This window comes from Prenolepis imparis, unplaced genomic scaffold (genome assembly GCF_030444845.1).
Source record: "Prenolepis imparis isolate NDT839.2.m4 unplaced genomic scaffold, iyPreImpa1.0 SCAF_9, whole genome shotgun sequence".
Classification (NCBI taxonomy): domain Eukaryota; kingdom Metazoa; phylum Arthropoda; class Insecta; order Hymenoptera; family Formicidae; genus Prenolepis; species Prenolepis imparis.
In genome coordinates this window covers 11,950,495-11,969,005 of record NW_028141167.1, presented here as the reverse complement: position 1 = coordinate 11,969,005, position 18,511 = coordinate 11,950,495, and the positions used below count along the sequence as shown (strand labels likewise).

The 18,511-nt window shown below is 35.4% G+C and overlaps 1 protein-coding gene across 2 annotated transcripts in view; it reads left to right on the top strand.

Moving 5' to 3' along the window:
• The first annotated feature begins 1,159 nt into the window (after positions 1 to 1,159).
• Fur2 (furin-like protease 2) overlaps positions 1,160 to 18,511 on the top strand; it is a 340,885-nt gene continuing 323,533 nt past the window's right edge. For both annotated transcript variants that reach the window (XM_083045203.1, XM_083045202.1), the window contains exons 1-2: positions 1,160 to 1,807; positions 15,900 to 16,421. In XM_083045203.1, the coding sequence (XP_082901329.1) occupies positions 16,245 to 16,421 (177 nt within the window). In that variant the 5' untranslated portion in view covers positions 1,160 to 1,807; positions 15,900 to 16,244. The remainder of the gene's footprint in view (positions 1,808 to 15,899; positions 16,422 to 18,511) is intronic.

Here is an 18,511-nt window from a genome sequence, read left to right as displayed (position 1 = left end):
GTTAAATAATTAATAATCTGATTTTCATTTTGCTCGAAACGTTTCGATATTTCAAGTGTCGAGAAATAGTGTATTATTACTCTTAAGGTGTGATCGGAGAGTCGCTAGAAATAATTCGAAGCGTTGATTGACCAATCAGAAAAAAAGAATAAAATTTCTTTATCCTGATTGGTCGAAGCGATCGAAGCATTTGTAGCGCCTACTTGCCCGCAACTTCAGATAATTTCAAATCGCGTCAGTTAAATGGAGTTACGTCGCGGCGGGTGGCTCGTGTTCGCGTCATATTTTTCGAGATTGTTGTGTAAAAATTAATCTGGCGCGGAAAGTTATCATCAATAACCAAATATCAGACGAACATTGTTGTACGAATGTTGTTATTACACGCCGATGTGGCAATTTTGATATCGATTATTTGGCCTAAAATTCCGTGCGAAATACTGTACATATTTCCACCATTTTCGTCTCGTCGTGTAGCGAAAGTGAAATTTGGTCATATCGTCATCAGGTATGTCATATAATGAACTACATCGGTATTTAATTATATAAATGTTTTGTATTCTCATTACTATAAACATAATCCGAATATCCTCGAATCGTCGTTGGTCATAATTTCATATTAACCTAACAAGCAGAGTATAAGAATAGAGAATGAATCTTTACGATTTTTATTATATTTAAAACAATTATTTTTTTGTTCTTATAAAGGCATAATTACTGTCTCAAATTACATATATTATTCAATATATATTATATATTATAATTAATATAATTATATATAAATAATTAATTAATATATATATTTTAATTATTTATTACATTTAATTATATTTATTACATTGCTTCTATTAAACAATGAAATGATTATGCTTGTTAATATGTTGTATGAAATGCATATTTTGCATAAATCTTCCTATTTTTACAATGTTATCAATAATAGGCAGGACAATTATGAAATATTATAATATTTAGATAAAGCATGAAATAGGTAGGAAATGAACACGAAATAAGTAGGAAATGTTAGTAACAGAAAGAAAACACAGATCGCAGCAGCTGTTGCGCGTAGCGGTCGCGTTGTGTCTGCGCGAAGTGGGAGAAGGGGGAGGAGGATGCGCGCGCAGGTCGTGAGGTAAGACGGCGGAGCGCGTACGGGAGCAGTTCAGTCAGACGAGGACCGCGAGCGCGACGTGTTAGTAGTGCGAGTGGGAGCGACAGTGGCCGCGAGGTGGGAGCGAGAGCTCACTAGGTTAGGTGAGCGTGCGCAGATTCGCGGCGTGGAAGAGGCAGGGCGGCGAGTTTGTTTATCGCCTTGGTGAACGACGGGAACAGTCAGTGTGCGGTGATACGCTCGGTGCGCTACACTCCGGTTGTAGCGATACGGGACGCGCGCGCGATCGGGTTAGTTGCTGTCGGGTAGGAAATTCGGCCGCGTCTTTCTCTCCCTTTTCTTTCTATCTATTTCTCTTTCTCTCTCTTTCTCTCTCTCTCTCTCTCTTTCTCTTTCCGTCTCGCCCTTCGTTCGAACGAAATAAATAGTGCGAACTGCATCATCGTTCCTCTCGCTCGTTCTCGTATATCCGCACATGGCGGCAGTCTGATCGCCTTTTCGACGTCAAAGGGGAAGTCGATCGTGTGTCGCGCCCGAAGACAAATATGCCGCAGTGTATTGACAACAGATAGTAGAATTCTTTTTCGCGATACATCGTGTGCCGATCCGGTTACGTTGCCCGTGTCCTCTCGAGGAGTCTGCGAATATCTCTCTTCGCCGAGAATCTCATCGACTACGTGGAACGAGTATTCGTTGCATCAAGTAAGTTTTTGTATTTTTTGCGTTAGTAAGCCATTCGATGCGCATCGGGTTACCGGACGTCACCTTTGACGTGACGTTAGCTGCTGTCCGCGCGCACGATAAATCCTCCTCCTTCACTCGCCTAACTTCTCTCTTTGCGCGTTCTGTGTGTTTGATGTCTTTAATATTATCGCAGTTTTTTTTAACGTGCACCAAAAGCACAGCCATATGTCCGATTAAAGACTTGGCTCAAAGATACTTTGTGTTCGCATATATTTATAATCTCACCCAGTTGAAATTATATCTGAATTTATTATTATATTATTATAATTACACTTTCTTACACTTTTTTAGAATGTTATAATATTTAGAATATTATTAAAAATAATTGTCAAGTTTTTTTAATTCGAAAAATACAGATAACAATGATATTAAAAAGGCTTTCTTACTTCCGGGATACGATCGGAATGTTATTTTATTGCGATATATCGCGCAATCTGTCGACACTTCGTGTTTCGCGTTCCCGTCAGCTGACACCAAACGCGTATTCCAGCTACTCCATCAAACTTTCACCTGTGTGTGCGCGCGCGTGCACGTGTTCGTCCTTCGGCGATTTCTTGCTGCGAGTCATGCGATAGGATTCGGTTATTCGAGACGAACAAGCATTTTTAATCGGCAATCGTGTACGTTCATTCGAAATTTCTCCGCCGAAAGGTTCCGGATCATATATCGCTTCCCGTCTCTTTTGCTTTCGTTGAAAATCGAGGTCGACCTTGATCGCGCTATTAAGAACACGCGTCTTTGGTGAAATTCTGACATATTACACATTATCACTTTGGTAATATATCTCTTGTAACGTCTTTATTATTCTGTCATATTTTTTAATTGCTCTTTTTTTACAAGGAATAAATGTTTTTATATATATAATTAGTGTCATATTTACATAAAAATATTTCTCTTCTATTTAAATATAATCTTCCATTTTGTGTGAGTAGAATATTTGAAAACAATTATAGTAAAGTATATACAAACTTTAGATTACTTTAGAAACTTTAGATTTGTAAGATATTTCTAAAGATTTTTTATTTTTACAACAAATAATATAACTAATTTCTTTAGTTTTTGCATGTTTATGGTTATATAAATGAAGGAATTATTTATTACGCGCTCGCTTCGCCGATAGATTTCCTCGCGTGCGATAATATATACATAATTATGTACATAAATTAAGATTCGACCGCGATGAATGTAACCTAATATACTATATACTATAAATTGAAAATGTAATAAATATCATATATAGATCCTTGTGACTATTTGCAACGAACATTTTTCAATATTTGGAGTATGGATTTTATCATTAAATTAATGACAAATAAAAAAATTATTAAATATCTACACTGAAAAAAATATTTGTGTAAAATTACATGATTATGCTGGGTTTTTTTTCGACCCAGCATAATTATGCAATCTTACTTTTATATGGAAGATTACAGATTATATGTAATTTCATATAAAATATATATATGTATTTTCAGAAATGAAAATATTCCACTGAACATAGAATTACACATACGAAATGTTAGTAATGCTATATAAAAGTATAAATGCTATGAAATAATGTTATAAATAAAATGGATAAATGCTTATAAAATAAAGTCCTAATAAAGTAAAAATACTAAATTTAAAATTACAAGTGATTTTTGCATAAAAATAGTAATTTTACCGATATTTTACATATATTTTACATATATTTTACATTAAAATGTATTTTTATTACAAAAAATATGGAAAAAAAATTACAGCGATGATTAGGTAATTTTTCCGGTTTTGAAGAAGTATAAAATTTCCATGTAAAAGTACATTAATTTTTTTTCAGTGTATTATGAATGTTTGCATTTTTTAAATGATAATTTGTTTCTCATAGTGTGAAAGAGAAAAGCAAAGTATCTATATTTACAAAGATTTTAATTATTTCATTTCATATCTTTTATGATAAATACACGAAATACAAGTACATCAATCCGTCAGTGGTGTGGCGAGAAAGTCAAGCTGCTGAAAAATCGTCATCGATGCCGTATGCATGAAACGTCGCGCGCGAAAAATATCGCGAGTTGAGTCACTGTCTCTCCGCGCGACGTGTCGCGAAATATGCGGGCATTAGAGGAGTCGGCGAGCGAGCGCTCTTCTTTTCTCGTGTCTCTTAAGCCCGTTTCATACGATCCGCCACAGAAAATTCACCGCGAGTTTTCGTCGAAAGTTTATTCGAAAAATATTATATATTTTCTAGAAAAAAAATTTACAGTTACGTATAGAATCTGTTCGAGTTTGTTACACGCCATAAAACAAATCTGTTGTAGTTGCAAAGATAGAATTTCTAAAGATATAGATCGGATTATGGATTTTGATTTTCGCGCGATTTTGAGCTCGTGTACAAAAGAGGATTGAAAGAATTATTTTTTCAGAATTTTTTCATCGCGCAAAATACGCGATTGCAAATTATGGAACGTGTGAAAGAGGCTTTTCTATCTCGGTCGACATCGTCGTAAACCCAGTCGCGCGAATGAATTTGCAGCTCCGCTTTAATTCCGTCTTCTTAATTCGCGTGCGCGCGCCACGTACAACACGAACCGCGTTAACGTAACATCCCCGTCGTAACGCCGCTCGTAATACTGCGTAATTACGGCGCACGACGGAGTACACTCTCGCGCGATCCAACTTCTTCGTGATGTACACTCCGTTCCTGCCATCTTGACGCAACCGGGTCGCCACTCCCTCTCTTTCCTCTCATCTTTTTTTCACGTTTTTTCACCGTACCGGGAGAACTGTAACTTCAGTGGAAAATTGCGCGTGGGTGTCGAGAACGGTAAATACTCTTTTACGTCTAATGCATCGAATAGTCGCGACAAACATTTTCGGTTTGCTCCGCGTTTAATATATATACTTTAAAAAAGAATTCTAAAATCTAATGTAGGGTTTAATTAATGTGACTGAAATTTTTCCGTAACAGAAGGAACATTATAAATAAGTTGTTAAGAGCAAAAAGTATTCTGGTATTAAAAGTATTCTGGTATTAAAAAATTTGGACAATGTTTTATATATTATTTTTTTAAGTTTTTACAAAATAATTTTTTTTTCAAAAATGTAGAAATTTTTAATATTTTAAAATTAGACAGAATTGAATATAAATACCTATTGTTTTTTTTAAATAAATCAGTCGCACAAAGACAGCATTGACTTTTCGACACGATTGATCGTGTTGATTGTTTCAATTATTGCTTGATATTATTGCATTGGGTTGCGTGCAAAACTGCGTTTTCGCGCTATAATTACATCATTGTTTAAGCGTGCCGTTAATTTATCTCTTTAGTGACAGGATGAAACCGATATACATATATGTATATAAGTATATCCGGTGGTTCTGTCTGCGATTTCCGCGTATAAAGCAGAAACGGCACAAAGCGATCGATGCATTATTATATAACTATTATAGCGATAATCCTTTGAACCAATAGGACAATCCTCCTAACTGTTCGTAAATGTTTGTAAAAATGTTATATGCGATTTACCTCAATTTTTTATCTGTAAAATTTCATGTGTAAAAATGTACACATAAAATAAATAAAATGTACAAAAAATTCCGTGACATATATAAAATATAAATCTTGAGGTAAACCGCACGTATGACACTTTTATTTTTGAATAAATCGTACTATATGTTTTTGATACATATCAATGACAATAATCATAAATCGGTGCAAGTATCATACAAATATATTTTATTATTATTGATTTATGATACAGCTTGAATGTTATTAAGATTTGTGATATTTTTGACATAACAATTTATTATGCAAAGGCTGATATTTTCAGCTCTTATTTAACATTGAATCTGAATATTTCTTCCTGCATTTTTTATATTTTGTACTATAAGTTAGATAAGAAAAGGAGAGATAATGAGAGCAAAAGACAAAGATAAGAAAAAGAGACACGTATATTCGCATAAGATTTAAATCAAACAACTATATTTATTTCTAGCCATGAAAACGCGAATATGTTGTTTTGTCCAGTAATATAAAACTCTTATTAGAATTTGAAAAGAATAAAATAAAATTATATTATATCTATATTATTAAATATATAATATAAAGAGTAAAATGCGTGTAAATAAGTACACACAGAATGCGCATATTAATATTGCAGTTGTCAGTCTACTAAAACGAATATGCGATGTTTAAAATTGCTCCTGTGTGTATTCAAACCGTTTCACAAGAAATAACACGAAAAAAAGAATGTGCTTTTTACATCAGCCTATAATTACATAGTAGTTTACACCATATGACAGCGCAAGGCCTTGTTCACAGGCTCTTTTACACATGGTTGGAAGCTTTCAGAGGTTTCAGAGCTGTCGGAGGTTCCATTTAACGGTGCATTATATATATTTGTATAATTTAGAGAATATAGATAATATCTATCTAAACTATACATAAAAATACTTTATAAAAAATTGTTTTCATATAATACTAATATAATAATAATGTATTGTATAAAAAAATTTTTCTATAAATTATTTTTATGTGTATAGTTTAGATAGATTCTCTACATTCTCTAGATTATGCAAATACATATATATAATACTCCGTTAAATGAAATCTCTGACAGCTGAAAGTTTCCAGCCATGTGTAGAAGAAAGAATATTTAAAATATATTCCGATTTTTTAAAATTTCAATTACATCTTTGTTAGAATGTTCAATAGATTTTCTATTATCTTTTAATATATTACATTAATTTTATCTTGCGCGAAAGAATTTAAAATCGATATTGCTGTATCACATTCATATTTTATATTTATGTTTAATGCACACAAACTGTCACAGTCTGATTCTCAGTTGAAATTAAAATTGCGAATGAATTTCAAGAGAAAAATATATAAAATTCAGTATCAAGCGATATAATAAATTTATTGTTGAGTGCGGGATACGAGTACATATACCTTTACGTAACCCGCTATGACAGTTAGTTGCAATTAATTGTCTTACGTTTCATGCACGCACGATGCATTTTGCCAATGCGTAGCGACAGCGCCTGTTTTTGAAAGCGTTTTTTGGAAAAAAGTGCATACAAATTCATGTCGGACGAAATTCACTTTTACGCGGAAGCGCATATGCGAATGCACTCGTAACATTTTTTCCATTTTTTTCCACCGGATAACCGGCTCGCCCTCAACTTTTCCACGATCGGGCCTGTCCTGCACGCGGCTATGCACATCGTTTGCGGCAAAATATTTACGTTTTGAAGTACACTTTATCCGTTCTCGAGAGTAAAAGAATAAAAATGCATCGCGAAAATATCGACCTATGTGAATGATCTTAAAATATAAAATAATTATCAAAACCTTTTTTTACTTTGTTTTTATATAGATACAATTGCACACCAAATGTGAAATTGGCATCTCACATTTAAAAAATCGAGAGTTTTATTAATACTCTCAATATTTCTATAGTTCTTGATAGATTTCAGAAATAGTTCCTTCGATTTAGATAAAAAAATTATAACGAAAAAAAATAAGACGCTAACTTTTACTTTCTGAAAAATATTTAAATCATAAATTAATTATCATTTTATAGTTTTTAAAGAGCTCTATAGTTTCTAATAGATTATAGCAATAGGTCCGACTTTTAAATATTTTTAAACAATTGTTGAATCTCAGAGCTTGTACCTCACATTCTAATAAAACTCACAAAAAAAGCAATCTGTTTTCAACAAAGACGAACAAAAAAATGCCATTTTTTGAAATACTTTATGAATAGAATTTAAAAAGTTCATCTATAGAACAACCAAACATGTAACACCTAAAAAGATGACATTTTTTGCGTTAGCTTTTGTTGTAACTAAACATTTGTCCATACCCTGAAACGATTTTTTTTTTTTGCTTATCTCACGGCGCGGCTTGACACAAGTTTATGAAATATTAGACAATAAATGATCTAGCCATCTGATTGTGGAAATATAATATTAAGTGTCATTTATCACAGGCACAATACATGCGGTTCACGAATTAATCACGAAAAATTGTGTTTGATATCGTATTTAATATCACTGAATTGAGGTCTGAGTCGCGTGCCATTTATTTTCAGGAAACCGCACGCGACTCTTAACTCCTGCCACGAAAATGTCAATTACCATTATGTGCAGCTTGAACATCTCAGTTGAAAAGATTGTTCTGAAAAGAATATTTAGAAAAATAGAGAAATAGTAAATAACATATATAATTTTAAATGGCCCAAAATATATTATAAAACAAATTATAAAACATACTCACACGTATATATAATAATAATCTATAATATAATGCATAAAAAATATATAAATGTAGAATAATTAAAAAATGTTTAATATAAATAAAGAATTTTTTTGAGAACATGAGATCAAAGAAAAAAGGGGGAAGAATTATATAACTGTTTATGTAACATTTCATATAACTTTTAACTTCTACACAACAAATTATGTAACGAGATATATGAATTGGAAAAAAATATTCTATGAAAATGATGGGTGTGTGAAGTTGGCACCCCTATGTTATGCTATCATAGTTCTGTTAAGAGTTCTGAGTTATTTAGAACCATAGGAAGAGTTCTTGATAATTTTTAGAAATAGTTCCGGTCATTACGATAACGAAAATCAATTTCAAAAAATAGGGGTGCCAACTTCACATTTTTTTACACATCGAGTTCCAATAGTTTTGAGCAAAGTTTTAAGGTTCTTTTAAATAGTTATATAGTTCCTGATTATTTTTTGAAAGAGTTCTGCAATTTTTAGATAAAAAAACGTACCTTCACGTATGTCACACGTCGACTTGACATAGGTACGTCGCAAAATTTCTACGTTCCAATGAATTAAAAAAATCGATACCTCGGAAACTATAACAGGTAGAGCTATGCGGTTTTCACTTTTTTTTTTCTTGTTTTATCGTGTACAATTCAAAACTCCAGCATTTTCGACCAGAACTTGATATTTTAAAAATATCTTTAATATTAAAAGTAGGTATGTTTTTTTATCTCTATAAAAATTGCAAAACTCTTTTAAAAAATAATCAGGAACTATAAAACTATAAAACTATTAAACAATTTAAATTTACTCACCTCACGGTTGCTCCTTTGTTGCCCGATGCCTCCCCGGGCCTCCTCCTCGTAGAAGTTTCGAAACACTTGCACTCGCGTTACTTTTTTTCGTTCGCGACGCGCGGCGACGCCCGGGTTTTAGCTATCACAATCTTCGACGCGTTTCGGTAAAACGCGAGACTCGCGAGAGCTTATTCGCGCGCGAATAAAACCGAAGCTCCATTTTCGCGTCGCCGCTTTTTCCAAGACCCACTTTTCGCAGGGGCTTATCGAACGAAGATGATCAATTGAGCAACTTCGCCGCGACGCACTGAAGTCGCCCAAGGACGCAAGCGAGACGAATATTGAGCGAGATTCACGGCCGACGAGATCAATCTCGCGCGTGCGATCGCGATTACGATATTGGTACGTGCAACGCGATCGGATTTATACGATAATTAACCACCAAAAACGCTAATTAATACACTCGTCCTTTCGTTGATCACGAAGAATCGAAGAGGAGCACTGGAGGTGGAGCTAGACTGGCACTGCCAGGTTCGGAACGCGCAACGATACGTCGCGCCGAGTCGTAGTGGCGGGGCATTGTAAAGGTCGCGACGTGGGAGCTCGGCGAATCACGTCGCGATTACATACCCCCACCAGGTCGTAGGGATGGGGGTATGTAATCGCGACGTGATTCGCTGAACCTCGCACGTATGTTGCGTCGCGATCCCTACAATGCCCCACCACTACGACTTATCGCGACGTGTCGTTGGTCGTTGCGCGTTCCGAACCTGGCAGTGCCAGTCTAGCTCCACCTCCAGTGCTCTTCTTCGATTCTTCGTGATCAATGGTCGCGTGCTTCTTGCCGGTCCGCGAAAGGACGAGTGTATTAATTATTAGCGTCTTTCGGTTTTATTCGCGCGCGAATAAGCTCTCGCGAGTCTCGGGTTTTACCGAAACGCTTCGAAGATTGTGATAGCTAAAACCCGGGCGTCGCCGCGCGTCGCAAACGAAAAAAAATAACGCGAATGCAAGTGTTTCGAAACTTCTACGAGAAGGAGGCCCGGGGAAGCATCGGGCAACAAAGGAGCAATCGTGAAGTGAGCAAATTTAAATTGTTTAATAGTTACATAGTTCCTGATTATTTTTTGAAAGAGTTTTGCAATTTTTATAGAGATAAAAAAACATACTTTCAATATCGAAGATATTTTTAAAATATCAAGTTCTGGGGAAAGACGTTAGAGTTCTGAATCGTATTCGATAAGACAAGAAAAAACGTGAAAACCGCATGGCTCTATATCTATTATAGTTTCGGAGAGATTGATTTTTTAAAATTAATACACTTTTACGAAACATTTAGAAAATCACGAACTCTAACGAGAACTTGATATTTTAGAAATATCTTCGATATTGAAGGTACGTTTTTTATCTAAAAATTGCAGAACTCTTTCAAAAAATAATCAGGAACTATATAACTATTTAAAAGAACCTTGAAACTCTGCTCAAAACTATTAGAACTCGATGTGTAAAAAAAATGTGAAGTTGGCACCCCTATTTTTTTAAACTGATTTTTGTTATCGTAATGACCGGAACTATATTTCTAAAAATTATCAAGAAATCTTCCTATGGTTCTAAATAACTCAGAACTCTTAACAGAACTATGATAGCATAACATAGGGGTGCCAACTCACACACCTGAAAATGATATTGAAAAGCTGAAAGTGAAAGATATAAATTGCATTATTGATGTAATGTATATTTCATACGTTCGTTTTTTTTATATGAGTTTAATTACAATTATCTTTCTTAAATTCTCCAACGTATTATAGAATTTCTTTGGAATTTGTTATTCACTTAACCCGCATCATCGGTAATTCTTTTGGCAAGATTTCTCGAAAGAAACGCATACACGGGATGTATCGGGGGTTTTATGTATAACATCGCACTTGCTATTCGTATCGCGGCTCCAGTTTCTGCGGCTTTTATCCCATACGGGCTACGTACGTGCGGCATTACGATTCTTTTCGCTCGTTTCTCGCTTGAAGAGAGGGTTACTACGGCGGGGGATGAGAGATGAGGGAATGGGGGAGGCGTAAAGATAAGAAAAGAGTCTCAAAGGGGGCAGCAATCGTATTATTCTCTTTTAACCTTCGACATTGTCGCCCGAAGAAATCCGCGAATTTTTACGAGCGACTTGAGAGTTAGTTGGAACGCTGGGAGATTACGAACGCTTAATTGCTGGAAAGCATTCTCCAACATTGTCGTTCGTCTCGACTTCCGTGGAATCCGAGGACAAGCGCGAAGACGTCTCTTTTAACTCTGTGCTCGACGAACAATTGTTGTAGTCCGATAATTAAATCCGGTTTTATCCGGCTTAGAAACAAATTTAAATAAAAATGCTTATTATTAATTTAATATTAAAAATTTTAAATAGAAATTTTTGAAGATTTTTAATTAATTTTTTTGCAAGTTCTCTCTCTCTCTCTCTCTCTCTCTCTCTCTCTCTCTCTCTCTCTGGCGTGTGTATATAATATTTTCTCTAGATTCGCGATATATTTCTACGGAAATCAATTTGCATTATAAATACTATAATATATCGTATCTTTTATATACTATTGAAATAATAATTATATAGTAAATTAATTATATAATAAAATATTATGTAATAAAATTTTTCTGTATTTTTACACAATAGTTACGTTATTCGAGCAATTTTGCCAAGAAATATCAAGCACAAATACACTTAATATGTAATCTCTTTTATATATATATATATATATATATATATATATATATATATTTGCTACAATCAGTTTCAATTATCAAGAGATTTTGTTCAAGTTAAAATAAACTGCCTCTTATAATTTTATATAATTATCGTTACTGCAGTGTACATTTGCGCGCAAGAATAAAATATTCTTTATTAACATCGTGTACACGTGAAATGGAGCGATATCGCGAGAGGCGTTAACAGCTGAGCGGTTCTGTTTTCGGGCGAGAAACTCCGCCGCGTCGGTCTTGCTGACCGTATTTTCTCTGGTAAACGCAGCTACCCTTGCCTAGAAGCGCTTTATTGCTGACCTGTATTCACTCGGGATTTAACTTCTCCGGACATTAACACGGAAGCGAGCGCCCTGAAGTTTCGTCGGGACGAGTTTATATTCTTCGCCGGCCTTCCGCCGAAGTACGCGGTCCTCGTAATTGCGGATGGTAGTGTCGCGCAAGTGGTTTTCCCAATTTAAATAGCACATGACAGAAGATAGTCTCGCGTTCCGCCTTCGTGATCGCGAATCGCGCTTGCGACTAAGTCATTCTTTGTTGTTTAATAGGTGTGTACATATAAACGTACCTGCGATATATTATATTGCGATGTACAGAATTTTTTTTTCTTTTTTTAAGTATCAAGTACCGGCGAACGTTTATAGAATATTCGATACACGTAGGTCATTGTTCTCTCTCAAGGAAACTTTCCATGAAACTGGAGAAACTGGAGATTTAATTTTATCTCTGAAGTTTTTTTTTATTAATCTAACAACTAAGCTTTACAATTGCGAGCTGAAAAATTCGAGAGATAAGCTGGAGTTCTTAATGAATTATCTGTACAATTTCAATAATCAAGTTGTTGATTCTGTCGAGATTCTTCAAGGAAGTTTCACTTCCTTTTCTTCGTTTATGAACTTATAAGTGATTCAAAGCGATCATAAAAATGCAAAGTTGCTAATTCCTTCGTATTTTGTACGACTTAACATATATGTATAACCAGATAAGAATATATGGACGAGTCAAAGGCTTACTTGAAGCAGTATTTCATGTGCTAAAAATGGTATAGAGAATCTTGATGATGTCATCAAAGTTGGTCGTATAATCGTCGTTCAAACATCACGTGCTACGGGTAGCTATTCTAGACACGGTCGTTTCAAAATGAATAGATTCTCATCTTGGAACCATTTAAATTTTAAAACTCTTTGGCTCGTTAGAGTTTGCGAAAGTTTTGTCGAATTCGCATTATCGAACATCGAATCATGTAAAGATTGGCATACATCGTGAGCAGCACGAATAGCAAGTCAGCGCTGTTATGTAAACTTGATGAAATTTCTCACCTGAAAATATGCCGATTTCACAAATTTTTTCAAATGTAATAATATTTTGTATTCATTGACATATACTGCATATAACGCATATAACAATTAAATATAAAAGAAAAATGGTTATATATATAATTGAATAAAAAAAACAGTTAATATTAATTGAATAAAAAAAAGTTAACATTAAATATAAAATACGAAATAAAAAATATAGTTAATAAAAAGTTTACATAGCTGTGTGTGTACAAATATAATTTTTTTTTATACTTTATAAAATTTAAAATTTCTTTACATTTGTTATACTTTCAAAAATTTTTCACGTTATTAAAGTTGTTCGTAAAATTTGAAAAAATTATGAGAAAGTTCTGCAATAATAAAGAAATGAAATATACAGAAGACTCTGCAATAAAGATTCTGCACGCTTTTATATTTGCTTTATTATTTTTTTTTGTTGATAACGAAAATTTGTATTCGACGAACGCCTTTATTCATTGTTTATTTAAAGTCAACGTCGAATAATGTATCCATTTGATATTCATTCATCTGAATATTCCACAAATCGAAACAGGCAGCATTTGCGCGACGAATTTTATTACGTTGACGTATGAAATTTTCACCTCGATATGTTCACACGGTGCTGCTTCGAGCGAATATTTGTCAGAGCAAACGCGCGTCGTATATAGCGCCAAAAAATTCATACGTTAAATAAACTAGCTTCGTAATTTCTCCGATGTTCGTGATGGCATTTAATTTGATATCCGATTTACGCAGCTCGTTTGCCGGTTCCAGTAGCATTTCATTTATTATCAAAGCGAGCTGTCTGACATGGTTAGCGTCAAAGGTTGCTCGCGTCTCATTTTACGTTCGGTCCTTAATGAGTTAAGGTGAACGAACGTATGGCCACGTAACGTTCATTTCGTTCGCGTTCGTTTGCTGTATCTATAGCTGTACTCACTTTGAAGCCGAGAACAGTCGGGAAACGATAAGATCGGCACAAGACGCGAATGGTGTAACGTGTTTCGTTGCTATTGCGGACGCAGAATTACTCTGTACAAGCAGAGAACCAATCTGAGAGATGAATTCTGTAAATAATTCGATATACACTCTACTCTCTGGTCGATGTTACCTCGCGAGAGTTTGTCTTTTTCCAGCATTAGTCGTTGGCCCTCGTTTTCGCAAACTTGCATTCAATAACGTAAACGAAATGCGAGCGATTCGGAGTTTTTATTTAATTTTCGGATTTTACAATCAGTACTAGATTAATTCGCATTTGACTCGCTGCTAAATTAAAATCACGCGCGACTGACGTTGTTACGAACAAATAAATGCGAATTGTCGTAATTTTTTTGCAGACGGTGATCTAATCTTATGATTGCGCTTATTTGTCTCAAATAGAATTAAATTTTTAGTAATTAATAAATAAATAAATAAATAAATATTTAATAATAAATTAATACTTATAACATTGATGTTGACTTCCACGATATAACTGAAGCTGTATATGATAAATATTTTATTTATATAATGCAAGATTTTTTACTTAGCAAAATTTGCTGTATCTAATTTGTTTACAGCAGTGCAATTTATTATTCGTATAATTTTGCCAATTTAGAACCGCAGTAATTGTGTATCTTGAATATTTTTTATCTCTTGAATTATAATGACGCACATAAATCGTATTCGTTAAATGTTTCAGCTTATTTCTCGAATAACTATTACGAGTGATAACGAATTTCGTGAGAGAGTCCGATTAACTTTAAACTCGAGTCATGTTCGGCCTTTCGCTCATTTCGTCTTAACTATCGACAGTGCCGTGGAAACAGACTTCTCCTTTTGCCTTACTAGTCTCCTTACCAGTTATTTGTCGAACTTTAGCAGCTACTATGCAGGCAATATATATATATATATATATATATATATATATATATATATATACTTATATAGTTCACAATCGAAATTTGATCATCGGAAAATTTTGCCACGCTTTTCAACAAGTTTCGCTCTAATTCCTCTCCCTATTCTTGCCGACGAATTCAATTCGATTGTGTAACGATATCACCATTGTAGAGTTCGAAATCATTTTTAGATAATTTCGTCCGAAATTCTGGCGCGAACTTTCTTCCCGCGCTTTAGATAATTTCGCCAACTTCTCTCTAAAATGGGAAAGAACATACATATAGATATACATAATTCCTCTGCCTGCTTGTTACGTCATCCCGAATGAGCCAACTAAAATAGATACATCAAACTTTATTAATTAACCGCAAATGGGGAAAATAGACGATAGAATTTGTCATTATAATGGCATTTATTAGGTGGTTAACCGAGGATCACCGCGAACGCGCTTATGCAAGTTTAATTGCGTTGTGTCATGCTGTTGGTCACATCCACATTGTCATAATCATTCTATCGCGCCGATACCATTTCATTACGATGTAATACGTTTATTTATACGCGTCGCTAAATGTGAAATAAGTGCGCCTCGTTCGATATTACGCGTTCGGCCATTTGCGAAACAATTGCATCGCACCGACGTACGTCGTCACGTTTCGCAAACAAAGGGATTCGATTATTAAATAACACGCGAGTATTTTGTTCGGCCTTCCATTCCCTCTTTCTCTCGCTCCCCAGAAACGAATTGCTTATTGTAGCAAGCGCGAAGAAGAGGAAAATGAAGGAAGTTTGCAAACATTCGCGTGCACACGCCCCATGGCGAAACATTGTGATGCAAATCCGCGGCGCGTACATCAAGAAGCAGGAAAAACGAACTAACTCCTCGCTCCCTTCCCCTCTTTCCTCCGGTGACAATTAATATCACACAACGCTCGGCGTTCGCAAGAATTCCCACCGCGTCCTTCCGACTTTGCGCGCGTGACGCGAATGCGCACTGGCTATAACCTGTGGTTTTCTCGTCTTTGTTGCAGGATAAGACCAGCCCCGGATCGCCGTCTCGCTGACGACGACGACGAGCGAAAGTCGCGGGCCGCAAACGCCGTCTCGTCTCTTCGTCCCCGCGACACTTCATCCGTCATAAGCGCGTCCGTCGACAACATTCTCGATCTGCTCGCAGCTGGAACCTCCAGCCGGAAGTAAAGTGCGCGGATCATCCGATGCGAGACTCGCGAGTTGTCCGTCGTTAATCGATTCGCGAGAAGTCGTGAATTAAATCGCGAAATCCGCGTGAACACGTGTGTCTTCTAACGTCAGTCGCGTCGCGCGCGGTTCTATCAGTGCCGGAAATATCGTGTACCGTGACAATTATCGACGACATGATCTTCAGGGTGACGTTGATTTTGTGCGCGCTGCTGGCCGGCGCGAGATCCGAACCCAGACCACGGCAGCGACCAGTGCCAATCTATTCCAATGAATTCGCCGTTTACGTGCCCAGCGGACCGGAGGATGCCGACGAGATCGCCCAGGAGCACGGATTCGACAACTACGGACAGGTAAGTCGGCCAATTTGTTTTACAATGAGAGCGAAATCGAGAAATCGTCGCTCTGCGACGAAAGTTTTTCGTCTGCGCGTCTGGAGAATTGAAACTGTCTTCTAATTGTTACACATCTAATAGCAATTTCATCAAATTTAATAAAATTTATTTAATAAAATTTATTTAATAAAATTTTCGTGTAAAATTTAATTTTTTCTTTTTCTCTCTCTTCAGAAAAGTATAAAAATATCGATAATCTATGGTGTGTGACGGTTTATAAAATTTAATCGACTAGAGTTACATAATATTTATTTATCGAGTATTTTGAAGTTTTTTGTAAGATTCTTAAGAAACGCAAGAATATATTCCTTAAAAAGTATTATTATCGAATGGAAGCTGAAAGAAATTTCCAAACGTCTTGAAAGACAAAATTTCCTGTAGAGCGATGAGCTTTCTCGAGCGCAATTCGAGATTTCTCGAGTATTCTTGCACTTTGCAAGATTACCGCGGCTAGTTTCTGACAACGCATGTACGTCCCCTACATCGAATCAGATATTGACGTTTATCCGTACCGACGTCGATGATGAGATTAGATGCTCCGTTACGGTCGATGTTGCACCATCCTACTGCGAGGTCAAGGGACGGGGAAAGGGTGTCGATCATGTCGAACGGGTTAGAGGAAGGAAACAGGCAGGGAATGCGATCTAACGAGACAGATTGGATGGAGCTATTGCCGGAGGGTTCTCTAACGCGGTTTATACTAGAAATGACTATGCGGTGTAGAATAGTCCTCGCGGATTGTTTAAGGCGATCATAATATAACACGTGAATAATCGTGAATTGAGTAATTTCACGAGACAATTGTTAGTATTTTAATTCACACGCTAATTATTATATGCAAATTTATTACGCTGTCGTGTCAGTTACTAGAAAACTAGTTAAAATGGATTAACGCCAATTATTTAATATGGTTAAAATAACCCATCTTTCCTATAATAGCCTTCTAATGAAAATAAATATTAATGATGTGAAATATATCATTCTACTATTAAAATTTCAGAAATTATATCGACAAACTTTGCTAGATTTTTTGAGTCTAAATAATAGATTGAAATTGAATATAGATTTATGTTAGAAAAGTTTAAAAAATGCGAAAAAAGAAGACGAAACAATTATAATCTTTTTAAATATTTGTCAGATAAAAATCGATTTGCTAGATATCCGTGGATGAAACTTCGATTGGTAAAATGTGCGGAAACACTCTGTATATATAATACATCTGCGTGTCGACAACGGCATGTCGATCGGTGCCTAACGATTGCGATTCCGATTACTTTGCAACAACGTGAGAGAGGGAGAGATCGTTAACGCGTTTCGCTCCAGTTTCGTTTCGCGCAACTGAATATCCCGTTGTCTATCGGAGGATACGGGAAGCGTGCCGGGTTCACTGCTTGATAAGGCGCTTGATAAATATCGTACCGTCATCCCGAAGTGGTGTAACGCGGTCAGGCAACGGTGTATATACGCGACAGAAACATCGCACGCTAAATACTCATTTATACAGCCCGATTGCACGCTAAGTACTCGTTCATATTGCCCGATGTATTACCGCAAGTACGGAAATACGTCGACCGATATACATATATACGGAGTGTTTCAAAATTCTGCGCATATAGTAAAATTCATTCAGTAATCTGATTTTTTTTCAATGCAAAAAATTGCTAATTTCTTCTCTCTCTCTTTCCCATAATTTCTCAATATTCTCGATACTTTTTAGTAATTGAGAGGCTTAAATTAAACGAAAGCCTTAAAAAGTGATTAAATCAAGAAATATAAATAGTTATCTATTTTTATTTTTAATCTCTTATAAAATTATTAATTTTATATTTTTATTAAGAAGAGAAATCTGTTTAATCAGAAATCTTGTTATGTTGAAAATGAATTCAAACTTTGGATCATCCTGTAATAAAAATATGCACATTGCTTTTGTATGATTCAACATTTCGGTTATGTCGCATTTAAAATGCAAAAACTCCGTCGTTATCTGCGGTTTTAAAATATCATACAAATCACGTAATTGTGTGTCTACGCTGGGATCGCGGCGCGAT